Consider the following 27,102-nt stretch of genomic DNA (forward strand, 5'->3'; position numbering starts at 1 on the left):
AGCGTCTCAGCTCGCAGATGTTGAGACTTCTGGGTCATAATGGCCTCCACAGTCCATGTGACTCCCTGGGCTCCGTCTTCACATGAGATCTGCTCAATGGACCCTAGCTTCCCAGTGGTTCCAAGCCACCGGGAATCTAGAAGATGTCATCCGCCTCTCCACCAGTTGCCGCACTTCACTGCTCTGGTGGGACCATTCGGACCAATTTGACCCTGGGACGTCCATATCCAACTCCACAGCCCACAAAAGTGCTGACGACGGATGCATCTCGCCTGGGGTGGGGAGCTCATGTCGATGGACTCCACACCCAGGGTCTGTGGTCCCTCCAGGAAAAGGATCTGCAGATCAACCTCCTGGAGCTCCGAGCGATCTGGAACGCACTGAAGGCTTTCAGAGATCGCTGTCCTGCCAAATTATCCAAATTCGGACAGACAATCAGGTTGCAATGTATTACGTCAACAAGCAGGGGGGGCACCGGATCTCGCCCCCTGTGCCAGAAGCCGTCGGATGTGGAGTTGGGCTTGCCAGTTCGGCATGCTCCTCCAAGCCACATACCTGGCAGGCGTAAACAACAGTCTGGCCGACAGACTGAGCAGAGTCATGCAACCGCACTAGTGGTTGCTCCATTCCATAGTGGTACGCAAGATCTTCCGAGAGTGGGGCAACCCCCTCGGTGGACCGTTTCGCCTCTCAGACCAACCACAAGCTGCTCTGTTCTGTTCCAGACTTCAGACACACGCAGACTAGCGTCGGACAGCCTTTCTCCTTCATTGGGGGACCGGCCTCCTGTATGCTTACCTCCCATACCTTGGTGGGGAAGACCTTACTGAAGCTCAAGTCAAGACCGCGGCACCATGATTGCTGATAGCGCCCTTTTGCCTCGCAATCTGTTCCCTCTTCTTCATAGAGTTGTCCTCAGAAGAACCGTGAGATTGAGTTTTCCGACTCTCATTTCGCAGAACGACGGAGCGTTGCTGCACCCCAACCTTCAGTCCCTGGCTCTCACGGTCTGTATTTGAGGGCGTAGACTTCACTGCGTTGGGTCTGTCTGAGGGTGTCTCCCGTGTCTTGCTTGCCTCTAGGAAGGATTCCACTAAAAAGAGTTACTTTTTCAAGTGGAGGAGGTTTGTCGTTTGGTGTGAGAGCATGCCCTAGAACCTCGTTCTTTGCCCTGCACAGAACCTGCTTGAATACCTTCTGGCACTTATCAGAGTCTGGCCTCAAGACCAACTCAGTAAGGAAGCACCTTAGTGCGATTAGTGCTTACCATTATCGTGTGGAAGGTAAAGCCATCTCTGGAGAGCCTTTAGTCGTTCGATTCATGAGAGGCTTGCTTTTGTCAAAGCCCCCTATCAAGCCTCCTGCAGTGTCATGGGATCTCAACGTCGTCCTCACCCGCTGATGAAACCTCCTTTTGAGTCACTGGATACCTGCCATCTGAAGTACTTGACCTGGAAGGTCATTTTCTTGGTGGCAGTTACTTTAGCTCGTAGGGTCAGTGAGCTTCAAGCCCTGGTAGCTCATGCTCCGTATACCAAATTTCATCACAACAGAGTAGTGCTCCGCACCCACCCAAAGTTCCTGCCGAAGGTGGTGTCGGAGTTCCATCTTAACCAGTCAGTTGTCTTGCCAACATTCTTCCCCAGGCCGCATACCCGCCCTGCTGAACGTCAGTTGCACACATTGGACTGCAAGAGAGCATTGGCCTTCTACTTGGAGCGGACACAGCCCCACAGACAGTCCGCCCAATTGTTTGTTTTTTTCGACCCTAACAGGCTAGGGGTCGCTGTCGGGAAACGCACCATCTCCAATTGGCTAGCAGATTGCATTTCCTTCACTTACGCCCAGGCTGGGCTGGCTCTTGAGGGTCATGTCACGGCTCATAGTGTTAGAGCCATGGCAGCGTCAGTGGCCCACTTGAAGTCAGCCACTATTGAAGAGATCTGCAAGGCTGCGACGTGGTCATCTGTCCACACATTCACATCACATTACTGCCTCCAGCAGGATACCCGACGCGACAGTCGGTTCGGGCAGTCGGTGCTGCAGAATCTGTTTGGGGTGTAAATCCAACTCCACCCTCCAGGACCCGAATTTATTCTGGTCAGGCTGCACTCTCAGTTAGTTGTTCTTCGTAGGTCAATTTTCTGTTGTATCCTCGCCGTTGCGAGGTTCAATTGACCTGGGTTCTTGTTTTGAGTGAGCCTGAGAGCTAGGGATACCCCAGTTGTGAGAACAAGCAGCCTGCTTGTCCTCGGAAAAAGTGAATGATACATACCTGTAGCAGGTGTTCTCCGAGGACAGCAGGCTGATTGTTCTCACCTACCCTCCCTCCTCCCCTTTGGAGTTGGGTTTTCATCTTTTTGCTTGTCATTCAACTGGCGGGAACGGTCGCGCACGGGCGGGAAGACAGCCGCGCATGCGCGGTGGGCGTGCCCTGCGTGCGGACCGCCCGCGAAGCTTTTTCCGGTTGGTGGGGGCTGCCGCGGACGTCACCCAGTCGTGAGAACAATCAGCCTGCTGTCCTCGGAGAACACCTGCTACAGGTATGTATCATTCACTTAATGGAATAGACCCAACATGGACTATGTTTTGGTGCAGAATGGCGCCTGCCTCGGATCAAACCAGTATTCTCTTTGATAGAAAATAAAATCCCAAACGGTCCTCCTTATAATACGGTGACTCGCCAATTCAAAATGTTTCTGTCACGATTGTTGCTGTGACCCCTCCAAGACTTACCTTATTTCTGGGGGGTCAGCTTCTGTGATGGCTTCTGTTTCTTCTGTCTGTCCTTTCTGAGCTAGCTCTGTCTCTCTGTGCTGGCTGCTTCCAGCAGCATGACTCTAATTGCTTCACTATAAGGCAGCTGTGTGGGTTAAGCCTTTCTGGGTTTCAGTGTGCTGGCTGCCTGTGTCTGGTAGTTGTGACATCATCAGGCAGGGCCTTGATAAGGAAGTGGTGTTCTTCCCTTCAGGGCCTTTGCAACGTTTGCGTTTGCTTTAGGTAGGGGTGGTGCAGTGTGCATTTCTGTCTTTGTGTCTGGCTTCCCTGCTTGCGTTTGCTATAGGTCCAGGTTACTGTTAGTGCAGTGTGCACTTTTGACTTGTGTTTAGCGTTCCTGCTTTTCCCTTGTGGCTCCCCTGCTTTCCCTTTTGAAGCACTTGTGTTGGTTTGGTGCTTAGGAAGCATCTTTAGTAGTTTAATGCTGTGGAGCACTGCTTTAGCTTGGTGCTTAGGAGCACCTGTGTTAGTTTATGTGTTTTGCTTCCCTGCTTTCTCCTTGTGGCTCCCCTGTTTCCCCTTGGTTAGTTTAGTGCTGTGGGGCACTGCTGTAGTTCAGTGCATAGGTGCACTGTGTTTAGGAGCACTTCTGTTAGTTTAGTGCTTAGGAGCCCTTCTGTTAGTAGTGCTTAGGAATTCTGTTGGTTTACTGTTAGGAGCACCCCTGTTAGTTTAGGGCATTGGAGCACCCTATTTCCAGCTTGTTCTAGTATCCTGGTCCTGGGGTATCCGGTAAGTCCTGCTGGCCACTCGAACCCAGGGGCTCAACTCCTGGGAGGGTTAGTGGCTAAGTGCAGGTGAAGCAGTGCGGACCAGTCCAGGGTACTCCAGTCCAGTGGGTTCCGGTCTGGTGTGTTCCAGTCCAGGGTGGACCAGTCCGGTGTACTCCAGTCCAGTGGGTTCCGGTCCAGTGTGTTCCAGTGCGGTATGTTCCAGTCCAGTGCGGACCAGTCCGGTGTATTCCAGTCCAAGTGTTCCGGCTCGCTGGGCAGCGCCTACAGTCCTTGCCTGTGCCGGTGTGCTAGCCCAGTGTTGGTTAGTGGGTTTTGCCTCCTGCTGTCGCTCCTCGTCAGCAGCCCAAGGGCTCACATTTGCTCCAGAGCCCATCTGCGCGGGCTCTGAACCTGAGAACCTGACAGTTTCAGTGTGCCGAATCACGGCTCGTGTCGGGTCTATTTCATTAAAGATTGTACCATTGTTCCAGTCTTGAAGGTTCTTTTGTGCTTTTTTTGCTGTCTTGGTTCATGTACTTTTGGACCCTCTGTCTTGGGTTTTTTGTTTTTAAGGCAGTCTGTAGCTAAGGAGTCACACATATGAGATTACTGTATCCTCCTTGTCCTCCCAGTAAACAGCTACTTACTTGCAGCAGGTGTTCTCTGTAAACAGCAGAATATATATGTAGTGTCACATACACTCCTTCCTTCCCTTTGGAGTTGTATTCAATAAGCTAGAAACTCAACTGGCAAGGACCTGCGCAACAGTTCTAGGCACGAAGTATATACGGTGCTACACTCTCAAAAGTGTGTGTAAACAAGTTTGAGAGGAGTTTTCATTTGAACTCTGTTGGATGACATCACCCACATTTGAGACTATGGGGCTCATTTTCAAAGCACTTAGCCTTCCAAAGTTCCATAGGTTTCTATGGAACTTTGGAAGGCTAAGTGCTTTGAAAATATGCCTCTAAGTATCCAGTTGTCCTCTGAGAACACTTGTTACATATTAGTGACTTGATTTATTCTATGGAATCACTGTTTGTTTTAGGTGACATCATTTTGTTTACTGCAAGAAATTATGTAGTCTCCACATTAATTTGCTCTGTTACAGAGCCCCTTCTAGAGTTCACCCAGTATAAAACTTTTAGTCTGCTAGGTCTGTCAGTTGACACACTGCTTGGTGCTCCTACTTTCCCAGGTATTCAGGATACTTCCTCTACAGGGCTTGCAACCTGAACATTGAGATGGAACTAGAGAGTTGCACTGAGACAGAAATTTAACTCGTTCCCAGCCCAAGTGATCGCCATCCCTACCCCTGGCTCACCCAGCCCCACCGCATCGCACCCCGCTGGACAGTCACCTTGACCCACACCCCAAGAAAGCCAGATTCTATAAGCAGTGAAAATACTGGTAGAAGTAATAAATGCATTTTCTTCCGTACTCTGCTAAATACAAAATTTTAAAAGATGTACGTTTTCAAAAAAGCAAACATCCGTGAGCATGTCCCCCTCTTCTCTCCTCTCCATCCCCTTCTATCCCATGTGCTGTATTCCCCCCCCCCCTCCCTGTATCCACACTCCATCCACTCTTTTTACAGCCTCCTCCCATCCATCCACGATGCCACCCGTCCATCCATCCATCCATCCATCCACCCACCTCCCCTCCCCTCCACAGAGTCAGAGTGTCCTCCCCGAATGTACTTCAGTGCACCCTAGTGGTCTAGTGGCCTCTTGGGGGCAGCAAAGATTCCCGCTTTTTCCTGCCCACTGCCGCTTATCCACTCTCTGTCGCCACTTCTTTAAAATGGCTGCCGAGACTAAGCAGTGACCTCTCACCAGCCATTTTGATTATGTGAAGGCAGCAGGCAAGAAAGAGTGGGGATCTTTCCTGCCACGAAGTGGCCACTAGACCACCAGGGTGCATTGAGTTGTGTTTGGGGAGGAAGCCCTGAGGCTCAGGGGGGTGGAAGGGAAGGCTTACTTGCACTTGTGCGGAAACCCCACAGGACATGGATCCATCCCTGCAGACCTGGAGGGGATCCCCGCAGTACCACAGGATTCCCACTGACCTTGTTCCCGTGCAGCTTTCTATATGGAACTCAGATCTGGCTTGCCTGAAGTCACCGTTGCTGGTAGTTTGAACTAGCGGACTTGGCACCAGTTTTCAGAGTGAAATTCCACAGTACTTAGATTTAGATTTTGTTTCCTGTGTTCCCTGTGGGGGTAATTTCATAGAGCATTTCCACTTTTACAGCATGCTCTGTGCACACAAAAGAGCTCTTACAAAATTGTGGCGCTCAATACTCATGCAGACAGGATGGTACGTAGGCATTCCTATGGGAATAGTTTGAGTGGAGTGAGGGTGGAGTTGTGATATGTACATGCCTAGTGTAATTTTTCTTATGTTTGCACCTTCTAAGCAGTAGGTGTAAATTTGTTCAAGAGCATTGTGTGTGCTACTGGAGGGTTATGGTATAGGCCTATTTTATGTTTAACGGTACTTGATATACTGCCTTTCAGTGAGAGCAATCGAAGCAGTTTACAAAATAAAAAATAAGCAAAACTCAGAAAAGGAAAAGAACTACAACCATGGATAGAAAAGAGGAGTGGAAAATGGGAGAGAAACCAAAAAACACATAGGGGCTCATTTTCAAAGCATAGGTTACTATGGAACTTTGTAAGTCTAAGTGCTTTGAAAATACACCTAGTTGGCACCTTTTTTGGATTTTTGGTGGAAATGAACAAGCTCGAATATGGTGACTCAAGATCAGTTTTTAAAAATTTCTGTATCGGAAGGTACATATTTAGGACATTGTAAGTTGGGCAAGAACATGTAGCTGTTTCTTGGGTCTACTGTTTTTTTCTGTTGCTCAGAGTTGTAGCATCCAAGATCATGTTTGTCACTTCAACAACCATAAAATCAGTAGTTAAAGCAGCAATGGAACATTCACATGGTTTTCTTTTCTTTTTAGGTCACCCTTTGCTACCAGATTTTTTTTTAGATGACGACCCAGACACACTGACTACTAAAATGGAAGAGCATGGTAAGAGGCATTAGCTAAATTCAATTTGAATGGCTAAACCATCACAAAATAAATCTATTGAGATGTGGGAGAGAGGGAGGGGTTTCTAAATTAGAATATTCTTCCAACTACACAAATGCAAACTTCTTTGTCTCATACAGCTAGTAGATGTAAGAGGTAAGAGACTTCAGATTCCTGGTGCTGCTTCCTATAATTTGGAAATGCACCGCTCTGCTGTACCGCTGGTTCACTCTACTTTCCAATGCAGTAACCAGCAGGAATCCTCATTAGTCTTTCTCCCTCTATTAAGTGTCTAACCTCCTAGTTTTTCACTTTTTAAATATATTTTTATGGAAGAAATTTGTCTTGTACAGGACGTGTTCCATGGCCTTTTTTTTCTTTAGGTTGGCTCTAAAGCGAGCTCCTGTTTCGCAATCGCTTCCTTAGGAGCCCAACCCCCGTTACTCGAGCCCTACGGACAAAATATGAATTACTTAAGCTGTGAGAAACTTCTCAAAGTCACGTACTCGCTTGCTTTTGGGGTAAATTTGAGGTTAGGCACTTAATAGAGGGAGAAAGACTAGTGAGGATTCCTGCTGGTTACCGCATTTGAAAGTAGAGCGAACCAGTGGTATAGCAGAGCGATGCATTTCCAAATTATAGGAAGCAGCACTGGGAATCTGAAGTCTCTTACCTCTTACATCTACTAGCTGTATGAGACAAAGAAGTTTGCATTTGTGTAGTTGGAAGTGTAATTCTTTAGGCAAACACTCAGTTTACAAGATTTACCTTAGTAAATTAGAATATTGCAATAAAACATAACTAGTGGGAAAAGGAAAGAGGAAGGAGAGACTGATACCTATTTTATCAGTTCTGCCTATTAGCATATATTCTACAAAGGGAATGACTAAAAAAGTAGAGGATGACTTTCCATATGTAGATATAAATATCATGAAATAAAATTTAATATCACTAAAATGCTTACAAAATTATCGTACCTGGTAAAAACAGTACTAAATCTCTGTATTTTGTGTTCCTTTTTCTACACTGTTCTATACAATACAGTAACACATGACCAAATGTCAGTGAGGATATCCTGTTTACTGATGGGTTCATTTTAACTGTTGTAATCTGCCTTGGGAAGGAATACACTGTGAAATTAAATTCATTTAAAAATAAAACTCTCTTTTCATTGGGGCACATGAAATTACATCTTCACCTCATCTCTTTTAAACAAATGGATTATTCTGTTTTGAGCATGTTTCGGGGACAAATGGTTTTCATAAGTCAAAATAATAAAAATAAATATTTTCTCTCATGCAGATCTCTCATTTGTTTAAATATAACTAATGCCCTTAATGTAGTCTGTTTGGTTTCTTATATTTTGTCCTTCTTATGAGTGTGACTTATACTGTGTCAAAACCTGCCCACCACCCCCTCCCGCACAATACACCCCCCCCCCACCACCGTCGCAGTTGCCACCACCGCCCCCCACATACTACAACCCCTCCCTAGTCCTACCTTGAAGGGTCCTGGTGGTCATTATTTAAATCCCATTGAAGCCTAATATTAAGTCTAATGCAGTACCATGGGAGCTCAACATTGTTCATTACTAGCTGATGAAAGTTCCTTTTGAGCCACTGAATACCTGTGAACCAAAGTACCTGATCTGAAAAATCCCCAGGCCTTATGACCACAAAGGTGAAAATGCATTGCACACGTTGGCCTTCTACTTAGCAAGACCACCCATTTTTGTTTCTTTTGACACTAATAGAGCAGAAGCCACCATTACCAGAAACACTTTGTCCTGTTGGCTACAGACTGCATTTCCTCTGCTTATACTCAAGCAGGCCTGTCTCTTGAGGGTCATATTGCAGCTCATAATGCCAGTAGCCCACTTGAGATCAACCTCCAGGTAGGAAATTTGCAAGGCTGCAACCTGAACTTTGTCCATTTGTTCACATCACAGTAATTCTAGAAAGCCTCCCAACGTGACAGTAGGTTTGGTGAGTCCATCTTTCAGGATCTCTTTTGGGATTAGAATCCACCCCCTCAAGGCTCGCTTCTCTTTGTTTCCTGACTGCCTTCCAAAAAAAAATGGACAAAAATATTTTGGTATGTGCCAATTGCAGCACCTGTGTGTTAGCTGTTTTCCCTTTTTTTCTGTTGAAGGCAGCCTGTAGCTAGGGAGTCCCATGGTGTTTGGACTTACAGCCCTACTTGTCCTCAGAGAAAACCAAGTTACCTGTAGTAAGTGTTCTTGGACTAGAGAAACAGGTCCTCACATACCCCACCCATCTCCCCAAGGCATTGTATTCTACTCTAAGCCTTAATACTAGACTGAGGTCCTTTGCAAAAGCAACAGGCAGGAAGTGGCATGCACAGTGATGCTTCGCAAAAGCTCCTAAAGTAATTGAAGCTGAAGCAGTGTTCTCATGTTGAGCTCCATCAGTGATGTCACCCATGCTATGAGGCCTTGTATTCCCCTGTCCAAAGAGAATACTTTCTACAGGTAAGCAACTAACTTGGTTTTCTCTCTAGAGTTTGCTGCCAGCATTCTAAAACGTCCTCATGCTTGCAAGTACTAATTATTAATTTCCAGGTGTGTAACCAGGAACTGTTTTATACTAGCTTCCAGTATTTTACTGGAGTTGATGTTAGGCTAACTTTTTATATAGTTGGTTTCCGTTTGTATCTCTTTTGAGCATGGACAATACTTGCTAGTTCTGAAGGATTTGCCCCTTTAATCAATTCCTGAATTGCGTGCTTAATGGATGAACTTGTCATTCTTTCATATTAAATATTGTGTTGGTAGGTGCTTCTGCTGCTTTCAAACAAGGGAAGGAACAGGCTGCACCCACAGGACCTGTGGCAGAAACCTTCAGAGTAATTAAGGTTTCTCTCAATGAAGAGGTAGTGAAGACTACCCAAGGCGTTTACCAGTTTGAATTGTCTGGTAAGAGGAGTTGTCTTTCTTTAATGATTAAAAAATAAAGTTAGATATTTATAGTATTGGTCTTATCAGAGCCCCAGAAGGTTAAAATATTTCTACAGAATCTTTATCAGACACACCAAAACTTTGCAAGGGGTGACTTTACTATTGTGGAACCTCTGGCATTTTTAAATAAGGGGAAGGGAATGGGACTTGATATACCACCTTTCTGTGGTTTTTGTAACTACATTCAAAGTGGTTTACATAGTATATACAGGTATTTATTTGTACCTGGGGCAATGGAGGATTAAGTGACTTGCCCAGAGTCACAAGGAGCTGCAGTGGGAATCAAACCCAGTTCCCCAGGATCAAAGTCCGCTGCACTAACCACTAGGCTACTCCTCCCTAATTTAGCATCTAATTTAAATTTTTAATATATGAGCTGCTCATCTTTCAATACCTACTTTTTACAAGGCCAGTTCAAGCTCATTCATTTAACCACAGCAGAAGATGAGATTTTCTAGCTGCAGATGAGCCCATCCCTAATTAATCTGATTCCTTATCTGGAAACCACCTAGCTAGTGTCATGGTTAATAATGAGGCTAACCATTGACTTTTTTATATCCAACACACTTTGCTGTCCAGGTAATTGCAATAAATAGTGCATGGTTTACAGGTGTAAAATTAATTTCCTGGATTGGGAGCTGAAGGGTTTTGAGGATTGCGGTCCAGTTGGCTGCAACTGTTTCTTGTGGTGTGGCAGATTCTCTTCATTTTATGTAGTAAAGCATAGCAAATTGCAGGTATTCCATTAAATCTGTTTACACTGACCTCATTTTCAGGTGAAAATCCAGGAACTTGGTACATTGATCTGAAGAATCTGAGTGGAAGTGCTGGAAGTGGAGAGCCGCCAGTTAGAGCAGATGTAATTATGAGCTTGGACAGTGCTGACTTTGTGAACATGTTTAAAGGTAACTAGCAAAAGATTCTGTCAAGTGTTAAAACAAAAAAACAATTTTCTTGAGTTTTCTACTGAATTATTTTGTGCCGCATGCACTAGGATAAGTGTCCTTTTAAACACAGACCTTGTGGTTGTGCAATTTTCTTTCCTTTGCGAGTGTCATAGCCTGTTGCTCAATTAAGTACTTTGAGGAAGGCTTTTTTTCTTGAGTACTTCAGTCTTGTCGAGGAAGAGTTTTGTGAGAAATCAAATTCTGGAATCTTTTCTGCCATTGATGGAAGAAGAGAGAACCATGTATGTTCTCAGCAAATGACTCATAATCCAGCCTCTCTTCTTTTGCTCCTGCCCCAGCTCCACAGTTCTTTTTTTAATAAAATAATTTCTCCATTAATCAGTAGAAGTCAGTAAAATATAATAGTGTTTAGGGCTAGATTATTAAAGGTGCTACCATGGTAACGTATTCATGTGCATTATTTACCAAAGGTCCTGTTTCATGCAGTGGAATGTAGTTACTAGTAACATGCAATAACTGTGTTAGTGTTTGCTAACAGTAACATTTTAAGGAATCTAGCCCTTAGTTAAAAAATGGGAAATCTGATCCACAATATGCAAGTATATTGAAGTGGAGAAAAACATTTTATGATGTTAATATAGCCAGGTAAGCTGTATGATCAGCATAGGTGATGCCAAGTGAGTTTTATGACATATACATCAGACTCGTGAAAATTAAGTGACCGTCATTGTGTATTCTGAAGAGATTAGTTGTGCTGTAGCTTTTTGCAAAATAGAAAGGATGGAGAAGCAATTGATATGATGAGAGATCTCGGGGCTAGTGAGAGAGGATGCAGACAGCCTGATAAACAGGGCCGGCTCAAGAGGTTGTGGCACCCCAGACCAACTTTCGTTTTTGCGCTCCTGTGCCTCACCTCCCACCTGTCCTACCCCCTACCCTGCCTCCTACATTAGGGCCAATCTGACAAAGTGCCGCACGAAAGACTCCTGAAGAAATTGCAGAGTCATGGAATCGGAGGTAGGGTATTATTATGGATTAAGAACTGGTTGAAAGATAGGAAGCAGAGAGTAGGATTGCGTGGCCAGTATTCTCAGTGGAGGAGGGTAGTTAGTGGGGTCCCGCAGGGGTCTGTGCTGGGTCCGTTGCTTTTTAATGTATTTATAAATGACCTAGAGATGGGAATAACTAGTGAGGTAATTAAATTCGCCGATGACACAAAATTATTCAGGGTCGTCAAGTCGCAGGAGGAATGTGAACGATTACAGGAAGACCTTGCGAGACTGGGAGAATGGGCGTGCAAGTGGCAGATGAAGTTCAATGTTGACAAGTGCAAAGTGATGCATGTGGGTAAGAGGAACCCGAATTATAGCTACGTCTTGCAAGGTTCCGCGTTAGGAGTTACGGATCAAGAAAGGGATCTGGGTGTCGTCGTCGTCGATGATACGCTGAAACCTTCTGCTCAGTGTGCTGCTGCGGCTAGGAAAGCGAATAGAATGTTGGGTGTTATTAGGAAGGGTATGGACTCCAAGTGCGGATGTTATAATGCCGTTGTATCGCTCCATGGTGCGACCGCACCTGGAGTATTGTGTTCAGTAGTGGTCTCCGTATCTCAAAAAAGATATAGTAGAATTGGAAAAGGTACAGCGAAGGGCGACGAAAATGATAGTGGGATGGGACGACTTTCCTATGAAGAGAGGCTGAGAAGGCTAGGGCTTTTCAGCTTGGAGAAGAGACGGCTGAGGGGAGATATGATAGAAGTGTATAAAATAATGAGTGGAATGGATCGGGTGGATGTGAAGCGACTGTTCACGCTATCCAAAAATACTAGGACTAGAGGGCATGAGTTGAAGCTACAGTGTGGTAAATTTAAAACGAATCGGAGAAAATTTTTCTTCACCCAACGTGTAATTAGACTCTGGAATTTGTTGCCGGAGAACGTGGTACGGGCGGTTAGCTTGACGGAGTTTAAAAAGGGGTTAGATAGATTCCTAAAGGACAAGTCCATAGACCGCTATTAAATGGACTTGGAAAAATTCCGCATTTTTAGGTATAACTTGTCTGGAATGTTTTTACGTTTGGGGAGCGTGCCAGGTGCCCTTGACCTGGATTGGCCACTGTCGGTGACAGGATGCTGGGCTGGATGGACCTTTGGTCTTTCCCAGTATGGCACTACTTATGTACTTATGTACTTATGATATGAGTAAACAACTCTTCCCACAGACCTGTGTACAAACTGGCATGCCATGTCTGCTGAAACTAGCAAAGACTTAATTCCACTCCCCCCCCCCCCCCCAGTTCACATATTTGAAAATCTATTGATGAAAGAGGCAGAAAATGGTGAAATGTGCCTGTTGCACAGTAGCTTGCTCTTTGTTTTAAGGGAAAAAAGAGAAAGCTGGGTCTGACTAGCTTGACATGGGAGACGACGACCAGTTGTTTGCTGCCCTGTTAAAAATGTATTCCATGAATTCCTTCTGCTGCAAACATCTTTACACATCTCTAGTAAAACTCTCAAATACAGATGCTAGGGCAGAAAGCAAGAACTCACAGCAGCAGAAATCAGGGAGTGTGTTAGGAAGGAAGGAAGGTGGGGGATCTCCTCTTACCTTTGCACATTCTCTGGAGTGAGAGTGTAAGGACATGGATGGGCTCATAGGGGTTGGGGAGCATGGAGCTTTTGCTCCCACTCAACACTTTCTTTTGCCTCCAGCTCCTAAGCAATCATCTCTTTTTTGCTTTCTGCGTAGGCTCTGAGGGTTGATTGCAGGCTGTAGCTGTCGCCTGTTTCGGAGTTGCTTCAGTTCAAGGATAGCTCCTTCTCCTTTCATTCTCCAGCACCTTTCTTCTCCGGAAAAAGTTCCCAGTTCTTTTAAGAGCTGACTTTGTCTTTCTCCATGCTGGCTACCACCCACCTTTGTCACTTTTGCTGTGTCCCACACTATCCTGTCCAGAAGGGAAGGAAGCAGCGGGCGCCAGGCAGGGGCAGGCAGCACGTGGCACCGGCACCAGTGGCGGGTCTGTGCAGCAGAGGCAGGCAGCAAACTCGAAAATCTCCAAAGAAAAAGCGCAGACAGCAGTAGACACTGAAGCAGTTTAAATTCTTCAGCGTCCCCGCTCCTCCTTGCAAGGCATGCTGTGATTGGATGTTGGCTGTGCAGTCCCAGCCTGTCTTGCAAGAAACAACCAATCCAGCAGCATGATGTCACCTAGCTCCCGAGGGGGATAGGAGAAAGACTGAAGAACACTGGTCACTGCCCCTGCCTGCGCATCTTTCTTTGCGACCGTCGGCGTGCGTCGGTAAGATTTGAATTAAACATATGGGCCGGGTGACGTCATGGGCTCGGGCACTTGGTGCCCTGGATCAGAGCTTCACCTGGTCCATTGACTGAGCCACCCCTGCTGATAAACACTCCCAGTGCTGTATTCAAAACTGATTCAGCTGATATCTTTCCTGGTTTTTGGGTGTGCTGTAAAATGAGTACTGGTGACTGCGGGCGGTAATGCTGGAGCTGTGGGAAAGTTTCAGTCCCCCCTCTAGAAATAACACTATCATTACTATGTCTGACTCGATGGACATGTGAAGTAAAGACCAGAAGACTGCCTTCCCCCAGTGGTGTGTTGGAGCCGCTCGCAAGAGCCGGTTGTTAACTTTCTTCCGACTTGCGAGCCGGTTGTTAAAACCCGCGGCCGGCTCTCCTCCCTCCCTCCGATTCGTCCCTCACCGACCTGTCCAGGGCAGGCAGTCTTGCCTGCCTGCTGCCCAGCGCTAACTCGCCCCCGCTGCCGGTTTCGCTCTTTAAAAATGGCTGCCGAGACTTCCAGAGGTGGCCTCGCGAGACTTCTACTGAAGTCTTGGAGGCCGCCCTTGTAAGTCTCGGCGGGCCATTTTGAAGCGCGAACCGGCAGGGAAGAGTCAGCGCGAAGATTTCGAAGGGACTTCTATAACAAGGTGTACTATCCCTTGTGGGGACCGAAGTCGGTGCTCCGTTTTGCCAGCCTGCCTTCCTCGCTGAGTCCACCCCAATCCAGGGTTTCTTCCTTATTACAGCTAGGATGCCACTGGGCTATCTCCCAGCCTTTAAGTTCCTGAGCTCGGCAGGAGACCTTGGACTGGAGGTGGATCAGTGCCATGCGATGTGGACAGAGCTGCCAACGAGCTGGATTTCCTTACGCTGCAGGAGCACATAATAAACATAACTTTTTGCAACGTGGAGAACGAGAAGTGTCCCCATTGCCTGAATGAGGTGGATCCCATTCTCCTGAAACTGCTCCGGTTGGCACAGTTCACCATCAAATATCTGCTGCTGCACTCCCAGGAATATCTGACTTCCAACGTGCAGGCACTGGAAGAGAAGGTGCAGGGCTCCATCAACCAGACAGATCAAATTAAAGTACAGGTGGCCAAACAAGCCGAGGAAGTAAAATCCTTGAAAGATGAATGCAAACGTAGGAAGAAAATCATCAGCACTCAGCAGATGATGATCCATGCAGGAGCCAATACCTATCACAAGTGTCAACTTTGCCATAAGGCTTTTATGAATTATTCCTTTCTACTACTATTTAGCATTTCTATAGCGCTACAAGGCGTACGCAGCGCTGCACAAACATAGAAGAAAGACAGTCCCTGCTCAAAGAGCTTACAATCTAATAGACAACAAAATAAATAAAGTTAGCAATCAAATCAATTAATGTGAACGGGAAGGAAGAGAGGAGGGTAGGTGGAGGCGAGTGGTTACGAGTCAAAAGGAATGTTAAAGAGGTGGGCTTTCAGTCTAGATTTAAAGGTGGCCAAGGATGGGGCAAGACGTAGGGGCTCAGGAAGTTTATTCCAGACGTAGGGTGCAGAGTTATGTCCATCGGCGCCATCCAGAAGAAACTGCATTTGAAAAACTGAAGGTGGTGCAGACAGACAGACTACAGGGTGAGATCAACAAGTTGAAAGAAGAATTGCTACTCACCAAATGCCAGCTGGAAGCAGAGCAAAAGTGCTCAAGTGGCCAAACTTTCACAGGAGTATGAGCATCAGAAAACGAAAGAAAATGAGATTTTGAAAAATTTGACAAGTGGAAAGAAGAAGAAAGAGAAAAGCTTAGAGATGAAATGAACAAAGTAAAAGAGATGTTCATGAAGGAGTTCCAAGAACTGACTTCAAAGAATGATGCACTAGAAAAACACCTTATTCAGATACAAGAAAGGTAGAAAAAAAATCATTTTATTTTCATTATAGTGTTTGGAATATGTTAACTTTGAGAATCAGGTGCTCAACATTAAAAGTTTATATTTATTTACTTATTTATGGCATTTCATCGCACATTAAACATGAATTGGATTGGAACCTGGGATCATTTAAATTTTTTTTCTGGAGTAATGCATTGCCACCCCCCCCCCCCCAGGCTCTCTCCCCGACTATAGCCAGCTGTGCAATTTGGGGGGGGGGGGGGCGCAGAGGGGGACAGGGGAGAGAGCCTGTTGTTAAACATTTACCAGCACACCACTGGCCTTCCCCCTATGCTTCCTTACTTAAATGTGCAACACTAGCAGCTATTTACTACTTATTGGCATGGTGAGAGCAGATGCCCTAGTGCTTCCCACCAGCTGCCTTCCAGGTGCTGTGGAGGACTTTCAGCCCATCTGCATATCCTCACAGCCTTCTCCGGGGTGACTTTCAGGTCCACCCCAATCCACTCAAGGCCTTCGCTCCAGGTGCTTAGCATTTCCACCAGCCGTCTTCCAGGTGCTATGGAGGACTTGCAGCCTGTCTGCATATCCTCACAGCCTTCTATGGGGTGGCTTCCAGGTCCAGGTGCCGCGAGCCGAAACAGTTTCTCTGTACACTTTGTATTTTTTCTCTGCTATTTCTTATGGCTTCAGTACAGTTTCTCTTCTTGGTACTGTCCCTTCCCAATCTCTTTCTCTATCTGAAACAACTGTTTACCGCAGGAACACATTGCCCACCTTCTACTTTCATCATCTCACCATCCCTTTTGTCTTCTCCCTTCTCAGTTTCAGCCTTCACCATTTCCTTCTTTTCATTCAACCATCTCTATTCTATCTGAGTACATCTCGCCTTTGTCGCTGTCGTCATGCCTCTCCTGCTCTTCTCCGTACTCTCTTGCTCCTTCTCCTGCTCTCCGCTGGGGATATCGATCCCAATCCTGGTCCTCCACATCAGCTCTGATCCTATTCATGCAGGTCACACCATGATGTCTCCAATCTAATTTCTGTTCCTGTCCTCGCCCCTTCTTCTCTGCCTTTCTCATGTGTTCTGTAAAATGGCCGCTCTGTCTGCAACAAACTTTCCTAAATCCACAACCTCTTTATCTCTCATACTCTCCATCTGCTTGCCCTAGCTGAGTCTTGGCTTTGCCTTGAAGACTCTGCTTCAGCTGCGGCCCTCTTTAATGGAGGTTACCTTTTCTCCCATACTCCTCGCCTAGTTGGCCACGGAGGCGGTGTCGGGCTAATACTTTCACCCTCTTGTAGATTTTAACCTCTTCTCCACATCAGTCTCACTGCTTTTTCTTCCTTCGAAGTCCACTCCATCTGTCTATTCACTCCTCTGCCTCTCCAAGTAGCAGTCATTTATCGACCACCTGAGAAATCCCTTTCTCACTGACTTTGATTCCTGGCTTTCCTTCTTTCTTGAACCTTCATCTCCTTCCCTCATTCTTGGGGATTTTAACATTCATGCTAATGATCCCTCTGACTCTTATGCTTCTGAGTTTCTCACTTTAACATCCTCTATCAGTCTTCAACTGTGCTCCACTACCCCTACTCACCAGAAAGGCCACGTTCTTAATTTTATCATCATCTCCAATTGCTCCCTGTCCAGTTTCTGTGCCTCCATTCTTCTCCTCTCTGACCATCTGATAACTTTCACACTTAAATACCCCCCCCCCCCAAGTCCCGTCCAGTCTCTACCAATACATTTAGGAATCTTCAGGCTATTGACTTTTCTACTCTGTCCTCCAGTGTTTCAAACCTCTTCTCAACCACTATATTAGAGTAAGTACCTTTGTACTATTCTCTCCTCTGCTCTGGATACTCTCCTTCCATTCCCTGCTGTGTAAGGCATATCAAATCCCAGCCTTGGCTGACCTCTAGAATTCACTTCCTGTGTTCCTATGCCCAAACTGCCGAACGCCTTTGGCTGAAATCCCTTGCCCAGGCTGACTTCATACATTTCAAATTCTTGCTGACCTTCTTCCAATCTGCTCTTTTGCTTGCCAAACAGGACTACTGCATCCAGTTGACAAACTCTCTTGGCTCAAAACCTTGATGTCTTTCTTCTACAATGAACTCTCTCCTCAAAGTGCCTTCACCTCCAGCTTCCCATTCACTTTCTCCCCAGACTCTGGCTGAGTACATTCATGATAAGGTTCACAAGATTAACCTTGAATTATCAACCAAGTCATCTTCACCTGTTCTTCCCTCAGTCCATTCTCTCAACCCTCCTTCAACCCATGCCTCCTTTTCTTCCTTTTCTGAAATCACTAAAGAGGAAACTTTACATTTTCTTTCCTCCTCGAAACTAACTACCTGTTCTTCTGATCCTGTTCCCACCCATCCAACTTATCACTGTCTCTCCTACTGTCATCCCTTCTATCTGTCATATCCTCGATCTTTCATTTTCCACTGCGACTATTCTTGATGTCTTCAAACATGCCGTAGTTACACCACTTCTCAAAAAACCTTCATTGGACCCTACCTGTCCTTCCAACTATCGTCCCATTTCCCATCTCCCTCCTCCCTTTCCTATCCAAAATACTTGAGCGTGTTGTTCACCGCCATTTTCTTGACTTTCTTTCATCTCAAACTATTCTTGATCCACTTCAGTCTGGCTTTTGCCATCTTTGTTCAACTGAAACAGCACTTGCTAAAGTCTCCAATGACCTGTTCCTGGCCAGATCTAAAGGTCTCTGTTCTATCCTTATTCGTCTCGATCTATCTGCTGCTTTGGCACTGTTGATCACCGCCTACTCCTTGATATGCTGTCCTCGCTTGGATTTCAGGGCTCTGTTCTTTCCTGGTTTTCTTCTTATCTCTCCCATCACACTTTTAGGGTTTACTCTGGGGGGGGGGGGGGGGTTCCTTCTTCACTTCTATCCCACAGTCAGTTGGTGTGCCTCAGGGCTTTGTCTTGAGACCTCTTCTTTTCACCATCTATACTTCTTTCTTTGGTGCTCTGATCTCATCCCATGGTTTTCAGTATCACCTTTATGCTGATGACTCCCAGATCTACCTTTCCACACCAGAAATTTCAGCAGGAATCCAGACTCAAGTATCAGTCTGCCTGTCTGACATTGCTGCCTGGATGTCTCATCGCCATCTGAAACTAAACATTACCAAGACTTATCTTCCCCCCAAAACCAACCTCTCCTCTTCCCCCATTATCTCTCTCTGTGGATAACACTCCATCCTCCCTGTCTCATCAGCTCGTAACCTTGGGGGTCATCTTTTACTCCTCTCTCTCTGTGTCTGCACATATTTAACAGACTGTTGTTTCTTTCTCTATAATATCACCAAATTCGTCCTTTCCTTTCTGAGCATACTACTAAACCCTTATCCACACTCTTATCACCTCTTGCTTAGACTATTGCATTTTGCTTCTCACAGGTCTCCTACTAAGCTATCTCTCACTCCTTCACAAAATTCTGCTGCACGACTTATTCTGCCAGTGTCGCTATGCTTATTTTAGCCCTCTCTTCAAGTCACTTCATTGGCTCCCTATCCATTCCACATACTGTTCAAATTCCTCTTAATGACTTACAAGTGCATTCTCTTTGCAGCCTCAGTACCTCTGCACTCTTATCTCTCCCTATACTCCGTTCATTAGATAATCTCTCTTACTGCACCCTTCTCCTCCACTGCTAAGTCCATATCTTGCTGCACCATATGCCTGGAATAGATTTCTTGAGCCAGTACATCAAGCTCTATCTCTGGGCATCTTCAAATCTAGGCTAAAAGCCCACCTTGCTGTACAGTGCTGTGTAATTCTAGTAGCGCTATAGAAATGATAAAAAGTAGTAGTAGTAATTTAAGTATGCTTTGTGGTACACGAGTGGGGCAGATGACCCCAGACAGAATAAGACCTGTGCTAGCACAATATGCAGATACACATGGGCAGACCAGGTGAACCAAATGATCCTTTTATGCTAATTATATTTAATCATTTCTAACATCCGCTTATTGCCTAGGCATGGTACAAAATATCTTGCATGTTAAGTGTCCAGGTTAGGACCAGAAGAAGCTCTGCCAAAGTTGAGAGGGTCATTTGTTGCCTAGACTAACTTCACAGATCCTGTATAAGAGAAACACATTGTATAGCTAGGATTTTGATAGTAGATTTTTTCATAGTTTGTATTAACTTAATACTGAGATCTTTTTTTTATAAGATTCTTTGCATGTCTGTTATTGGTAGTGAAAAATAAAATGGATCCTGTTTCTGGGATCATATTTTTTTTTTGTTTAATTTTATCACTTTCCTTTCTATAGGAACCTGAAGCCAACTATGGCATTTATGTCTGGGAAACTGAAGATCAAGGGTAACATGGGCTTGGCTATTAAGCTGGAAAAACTGATGACTCAACTTAGCTCCAAACTGTAACAGAGAAAAAGTATTAAGGCAACCAGATATATCTTTGCTGGAAAAAGAAACATTTTTATGAAACTTTGTCCTTCTTAGCATGTTATTCTTCAAATATAGTTTTGAATCTGAGCCCTTTGTATACTGTGAGAAATTTCAGTAGTTCACACACTTTGTGGTGTTACTCACCTAATATAAATATTATTATATTGCAAAGTTTTATTTTTGGAAATGTTTAAGGTTTCTCTCTCAATTCAGGGGAGCATTCATGTTTGAGAGAGACAAATTATTTCCCATGGAATGAATTCTAGTTGGTTTGTTTGTGTGTGATGTCTTGGTGATGACCACAGATGACATAGGTGAGATAAGCAACTTTGAGGTATAGGTTCTGATGTCCACCTGGGGCTGTGTACACAATGCATCACAACCTCTCTGGGTGACCACCCCAAGTCAAAACCAGCCAAACATCACCCTACCTATCTTTCCTCACCATTCTCCACATCCTTCCTCCCTGTTAAAGGCTCCATTTTAATACCACAAGGATAAGGTGTGACTCACCTAAAGTAGAATCAGTGTTTATCTATGAGTTCTATGTGGCGGGGATTGTATATAAGATTCTTAAATTTCTGTGAATTTGGCGTGACATATAGGAGATTTGTGTGAACCTAAATTCTTTATAAGGTAGTTAATAAACCCCAATAAATAAATGAATATGCATTAGTCATGAAGAAAATTCCACCAGCCCCAATAAGTGGGTTCACCTGGTTCCATTCACATAAGAAGAATGCCCTTCTCCCCAATAGGTATACCTTCCATATGAATAGCTTAGGGTTCCCACTTCACCTTTAGGAACCTTGGATCATCTAAGAACTTACCTGCAGGATCAAGCTTCAACATTTGCTTGGTCACCTGGCCATGATGCACATGGATCTTCTGCCAATATTCCTGAATACTAGGACAAGTCCTGAAAAGATGTTTGAAAGATCCATGCCCTCGTCTACATGTCTCCAAATTAGCGTGCCCTGCTGAAAAAGCCCTAACTAGAGATATATAGGCTCTCAGTGTTATCTTATATTGCATTTCTTGCATCTGAACACTGGAGATCAACCTCAGGGTCCTAGCAATACTAGTAGTAATATATTCCTTCAGATCAAATCCCTAATCCACTTCTCTTTCAAAAGTGCACAATGGAGCTTCTTGTTCATCTTTTCAGCCATTCCCTGAAGTAGAAAGCCTATCCCTTGTTTCCACCTCAGACAGCTCTGGGAGGCGGGGTCCAAACTGATCTGATAGTGGCACCTTCCGCTGGGTTGCAATCTAATTCTTCAGCTGGAGGTAACTTTTAAAAATCATGAGGATTTAGGGGTCATATCGTTGCTGCAAGTCTTGAAACACACATCACCCTGTCCTCTTGTACTACTTGTGCTAATACTGAATTCCATTCCTTCCCCAAATCCTAAAAATTGATTACTGTAGCCTGGCTGAAATTCTGCATTCTCTCTTTGGGTTCTGTGCCACTTTAGAACACAAAGTACTCCAGACCTAATGCACTGGAATTATAATCACTCTTGAGTGAGGCTCCCTGGAGATCTGCTTCATCTTGGCACGCAACTGGTTATTGAAAACTGAGGAAGGAAACTGTCATGCTATTCTTCTAGAGGGGTATAAAGCTATGTCTCATACTATCAGCTTTTCAGATGGTGCAATATACAAGTTAAAATGTAACATTCTAAATTGGGCAGGTCTGTCTCTTCTGCTTCCCAGGTTCTTTCCAATGTTACTATGGAAATATGTATCCTTGACCCCTTCCATAGAAATCTACCCAATGTCTGGCTTATCTTTCATAAGTCCCTCCTCAAAATCTTTAATGGTAACACTTGCAGCAAATAAAGCTACTTAGTTCATTTTAAAAGATTTACTTTTTTTCCTATTCTCTCAATTAGTGAGAACAGGAGCGACCTTCAAATTATGAACTTTGCTTTCATGTCTTGTTAATAAACTTAATGGCTAAAATCTGCAAGCAACATGATACCCAAATATTTAAACAAATCCCCAACCCATCTTAGGGGAAATACCCTGCTCCATTGGTTCCTGATCTTGGTGATTTAAGGACAATGATCTTAAATTCAATTTCAGTCTGAGGTAGCAGACCTCAAATTCCTTCATTAAATTCTGCAAAGACACATGAGGCTTTGTCAAATGAACTAGAGTCCATCTGCAAAGAACAACCTTATGCTCATGAACCCCTGATTTTACCCCCTTGATTACCTTATTCCTGACTACCCATCCCAAAAAAGGCTCTAAAAAGAACAATAATAGGGATGAGAGCAGATAACCTTGTCTCAAATGCCTCAAGCATATAGACATTCACTAACACCACGCCCTGGGAGCCAAATACAGCAAATGGAATGAAAATAAAGAAAGGGAAATTCAACCAAAAATTCCAACACCTCAAATAACTCCCAGCTTACCTGATCAAACTTTCTTCGTATTGAAACTAATCAACATTGATAATATATTCTTATTTTTGCAATATTTTGTGGAAGACAATATTCTCTGCAAGTTTTAAGACAGTAGCAGCCATGTACAAAGCCCACTTTGACTTGCCAAATCAAAACGAGCATAATTGATGCTAAGTTATCTGCTAGCACTTTTGCCAAGAGTCAAAATTCAATAACTAGCTAAGTTGGTAAGACACTGGTGTCGATGAGAAAGCTTCCCAGTTTCACCAAGCACTGAGACAATGTATTCAGCACCCCCACAATGCTTGTTCTGCAGGATTTTCTAAAATTTACTTGTAAACCTATCTGGATCCAGGGCTCTATGATTCTGGACCTCTGCATTGTTTGTAAAGTCTCTTCCCCCACTAACAGGGGGCATTTAAGATTCCTTTCAGGGCCTCACTTTCACATGTGCTATTTAGTCACTTTATGGAGTATTCCGTAGTTCTGACCAGCTGTAATGAACTATACCCACTTCATCAGGTCAAAGAAAAAAATGCTTAATTCCACTTTGACGTGATGAAAGAACTGTAACTCTTGAAAGTTATCTCTACAAATTATTTGATCTGTATAGACTAATATAGGTACCACACTGCTTTATAACTGGAAATTTTTGAATTGATACAAGATGCATTAAAAAGATGTTGCAACATATCACAAAATTTATAATAGCTCATCCACATATATTTTTTAACAGCCTTGAACATTTTTTCACACACTTTTTTTATCATGTGCATTGTTTCTTTTCCAGTTTTAGTACTGATGCTATGGAGAGAAGTATAGAAAGTGAAACTTTTTTTATAGTTTTATTTCCTTTTTGGCTTTTTTTTTTTCTTCAGTTTTCCTTTGGCGCTGCTGGTTCTGTTTTCTTAGATTTTTCTTCAGCTGTTATAACTTGGTGCTTTTAAAAATTTCCTAAGATTTGTTTATATGAAACAGGTAAGCATTCAGAATCACTAATAATATTTCTCAGCTTTATTATGGAAACTTCTAATTTGTACTGTAATAGAGCAGATAGAAATGGTGATAACTTTCACTACCAAAATGTTAACATTGTATTTGTGGCAATATGTTCATCAGATGTATTTGACAGTTACCACTTCTATTGGTTATATTTGTGTTTTAGCATTTTAAAATACAAATCTGAGTAATTCAACAAATATTCTTATAAAGTACCCTTGGTGTGATACACTGTGCCTTGCAGACATTTCTATGCAAAACAGATTCAGACTGTTTCCTGGTATAAGGACACTGTGTAGTAATTTTCCTTCAATATCTGAAAGAAGCACAGTTATTCGGAATTGCCAAACAGCCTGCTTTATTAACATTTCTAAGGTACTTAACACCTACAGAAGCCATGTGGCAGGAAAGGAGGCGAGACACTAGAAAATCATTATTGACAATGTCTGGCATTATTTTGTGTGTTAACAAAGGAAAAGAAAATCAGAATAAACTATTGAAAAAACTTTGCTGTGATATCACTAAATTACCTGTTAATTTTGCATTAACTTTTAAAACATGGCAGTTTCATGTGTATCAGAGTGTGTAGAATTTATGCCTGCATGAAAGTTCATGCTGCAAGGAGAGTGGTGTCGGCTAAGTGCTCTGTGATTGACCAATATTCAAGGTGGGTACACCTCGTGATGGAGACAGTGAGAAGACATTTTACTTGCATCAGAGTGGCAGTTTGAACAGTTGGGGCTAAAGACTGAAAGAGGACATGTTCTTTTTAGGTAAACATTATCCCTTATCCTAACAGTCCAGAATATATGGGTTGCTCTCATCAGCTAGCAGATGGAGATAGAGACCTAATGATCTGCAAGGTTTGTGCTATAAAAGATTCTGTGCAACCACAATTCATTGGTATTCTCTGTCTCCAGCAGATGGTGGCATGCATTCCATACAGCTCTGGACTGACCTGTGAGTCAGCTCCTGGAGGCCGGTTGGAGAAATGGTCACCTTAGAGTCAACACACTGTAGTGAGGTTCACCCAGCCTGCCAGAACGGAGCAGGTTTTCCTGTGGACACCCTTTGGGTGTGTGACCTCAGCTGAGTGGTCCAGAGGTGCTTAATTAATAGATGCTCTTCCCTAGTGTGATTGGAGTGCACTTCAGTGAGATTCACCTGGTGTGCTGGAATGGAGCAGGCTTCCCCGTGGACACCCTTTGGGTATGTGACATCAGCAGAGCGCTCCTGAGGCACTTCATTGGTAGATGCTTGTATGCGGGCATGTGTCCAAAGGGGCATGACATGATTTTTATGGAGGGGAAGGGGGGAACTGATGGAAAAAGATAAGTTTGAGGAGAACTCCTTGAATGTAATTTTGTGTGAGAAGATAATGTATGTGTATTGAGAGAGTGTTTATAGTAATCTGGTTTGTCATGATGACACCTCTGCTACTTTGAAACTTTAGTTGTGACTTAAATAGATTTACGGACACAGTAATAATCAGCTGATAAGTTGCTAGGTAGGGATATTTATGCTGTTTTTATTTTGAACTGTAGATAGTTAAACAGTATGAATGAAGAACATTGTAGAAATGCATGCACACAGGGAATCCAGTTTCTTTTACTGAGTTCTTGGCTGTGTAGCAGGTATTTCTGTTCCTGAGATCTTCAAATAAGATTCTGCAAGTAGAGTCCTGAACCAGAAGGATCTTCTTCAAGGCACCCTAGCAAGCAAGAGAAGAAAGGTTTTTGAAATAAGGGGCCCTTTTACCAAAGATTAGTGTGCACGTGCTAATGGAATTAGTGCACACTAAATGCTAAGAAGCCCACAGGTATAAAATCTTCTTGACATTTAGCATGTGCACACTAAGCTTTAGTAAGGGAGGGAAAAAAACACATTTATTCTCTGCAGGAAGAAAAAGTAAACACCATTTTAGAACAGAATTTACTTACATGTAAAAGGAAGAGCTATGAGAAGAAAATTATTTTATGAGTAAAACAACTACTAAATTGAATGTTGTTACTTAAGAATATATATTCAGCTCTATATTTACACTTGAGAGTTAAAATTATGAAGATTTACTTGCTGTTTTGTGAAAGAAAGAATACTTACTGAAAATTGTAAAGTTTGTTAACTTGAATTTAAAGTTTGAAACACACTGAGTCTATAATACTTACCCGAGGTAATTTGTGACATTATTACCTGGGAATAAAAAAGTTTTCAGTTGAATACATGTTAAAAGAATTTTCTGTTCACACCAGAATTAATCCTTTAGTATAAGTCTAAAGTTTACTTTCCTAAAAAGGGTAGTGATTTTAGCAAATCTGTACTATTCAAAGAGCAAGAGAATATAAAGTCAAAATTTTAAATACATAATACCAACAGAGCTCTTATTGTCAGCTTTAGGTAATATTCAACACTCTAATTATACTTTTTTGTTGGTTTAGTATCCAGAAACTTATCATATTGTATTTCAGCATTGCAGTGTTAACACTCCCTACAATGACTTAGTTATAAAACTATCTTTCCTCCCTACCTCTGGGAGAACCGTTATTATAGTACTCAGATAAAAAAAAAACAACACTATTTTGAAAGAACCTGTGATCCTTTTGTATTTGTGTGAACATACTTATTGCTCGGGTCTGCAGTCTAAGGGGCTGATTGTGAAACCTAATAAATAATCTGATGACATAAAAAAACTGCTGTGTAAAGAATTGGTAACTGTTTACACTTCATCTATGTGATCACACCACCACTCAAACCTTCACTGGACCATATCTGCATTGCTGTCATCTTCCCTTTCATATCCAAATTTACCTGAACTTGCTGTTCACCTCTGCTGTCTTGAGTTTTATCTCAAGCCGAGCCATTCTTGATCCACTCCAATCTGGCTTTCACACTTTACATTCCACAGAAACATCCCTTGCCAAAGACTCCAGTGACCTGCTTCACGTTTCCTCACTTGTTTAAATGGCTTTTCCTAGTAATAGAATTATAGAGCTGAAGTCGAGTAACATGATCATGGTGACATGGGAACTCCTGCACATGCTCAGTAGAGCATTCTTAAACTTTTAAAAACAATGGCTGCATAGGATGATGTTACCTGCTTATGAGGAATGGTGTATTGTTGACCTCTGAGAACAACTTTCACAAGTAAACAAGTTTGCTTTCACTGCAAACAAGGAACGAAAGCTAGATAAAAGGGATACAGAAAAGGGGACCAGCTGAAAATTATTTTTGACAGTAGAATGAATGGTCATGTGAGGTATATCTTGCATACTTTTTTTTTTTTTGTTACATTTGTACCCCGCGCTTCCCCACTCATGGCAGGCTCAATGCGGCTTACATGGGGCAATGGAGGGTTAAGTGACTTGCCCAGAATCACAAGGAGCTGCCTGTGCCTGAAGTGGGAATCGAACTCAGTTCCTCAGGACCAAAGTCCACCACCCTAACCACTAGGCCACTCCTCCACTCCACTTTGTATATTGATAAATTTATAAGCCCGAATACATGGGAATGTGGCATTCTTTGTACTACATTCTACCTCTTTGTATTGATAATGGATTGAGTAATTTGAACTACATTAGTGAAGTTTGGTCTAATCCTTGCCCAGCTATACATTTTACCACTGCTAATGAAAGATAACAC

At 43.6% G+C, this 27,102-nt stretch overlaps 1 protein-coding gene across 1 annotated transcript in view; it reads left to right on the plus strand.

Moving 5' to 3' along the window:
- HSDL2 (hydroxysteroid dehydrogenase like 2) overlaps positions 1-26,126 on the plus strand; it is a 130,326-nt gene extending 104,200 nt beyond the window's left edge. The window contains exons 8-11 of the mRNA XM_030193772.1: positions 6,463-6,534; positions 9,329-9,469; positions 10,288-10,416; positions 19,915-26,126. Coding sequence (XP_030049632.1) covers positions 6,463-6,534; positions 9,329-9,469; positions 10,288-10,416; positions 19,915-19,922 — 350 coding nt within the window. The 3' untranslated portion in view covers positions 19,923-26,126. The remainder of the gene's footprint in view (positions 1-6,462; positions 6,535-9,328; positions 9,470-10,287; positions 10,417-19,914) is intronic.
- Positions 26,127-27,102: the final 976 nt, after the last annotated feature.

Source organism: Microcaecilia unicolor, chromosome 2, assembly GCF_901765095.1.
Source record: "Microcaecilia unicolor chromosome 2, aMicUni1.1, whole genome shotgun sequence".
NCBI lineage: Eukaryota > Metazoa > Chordata > Amphibia > Gymnophiona > Siphonopidae > Microcaecilia > Microcaecilia unicolor.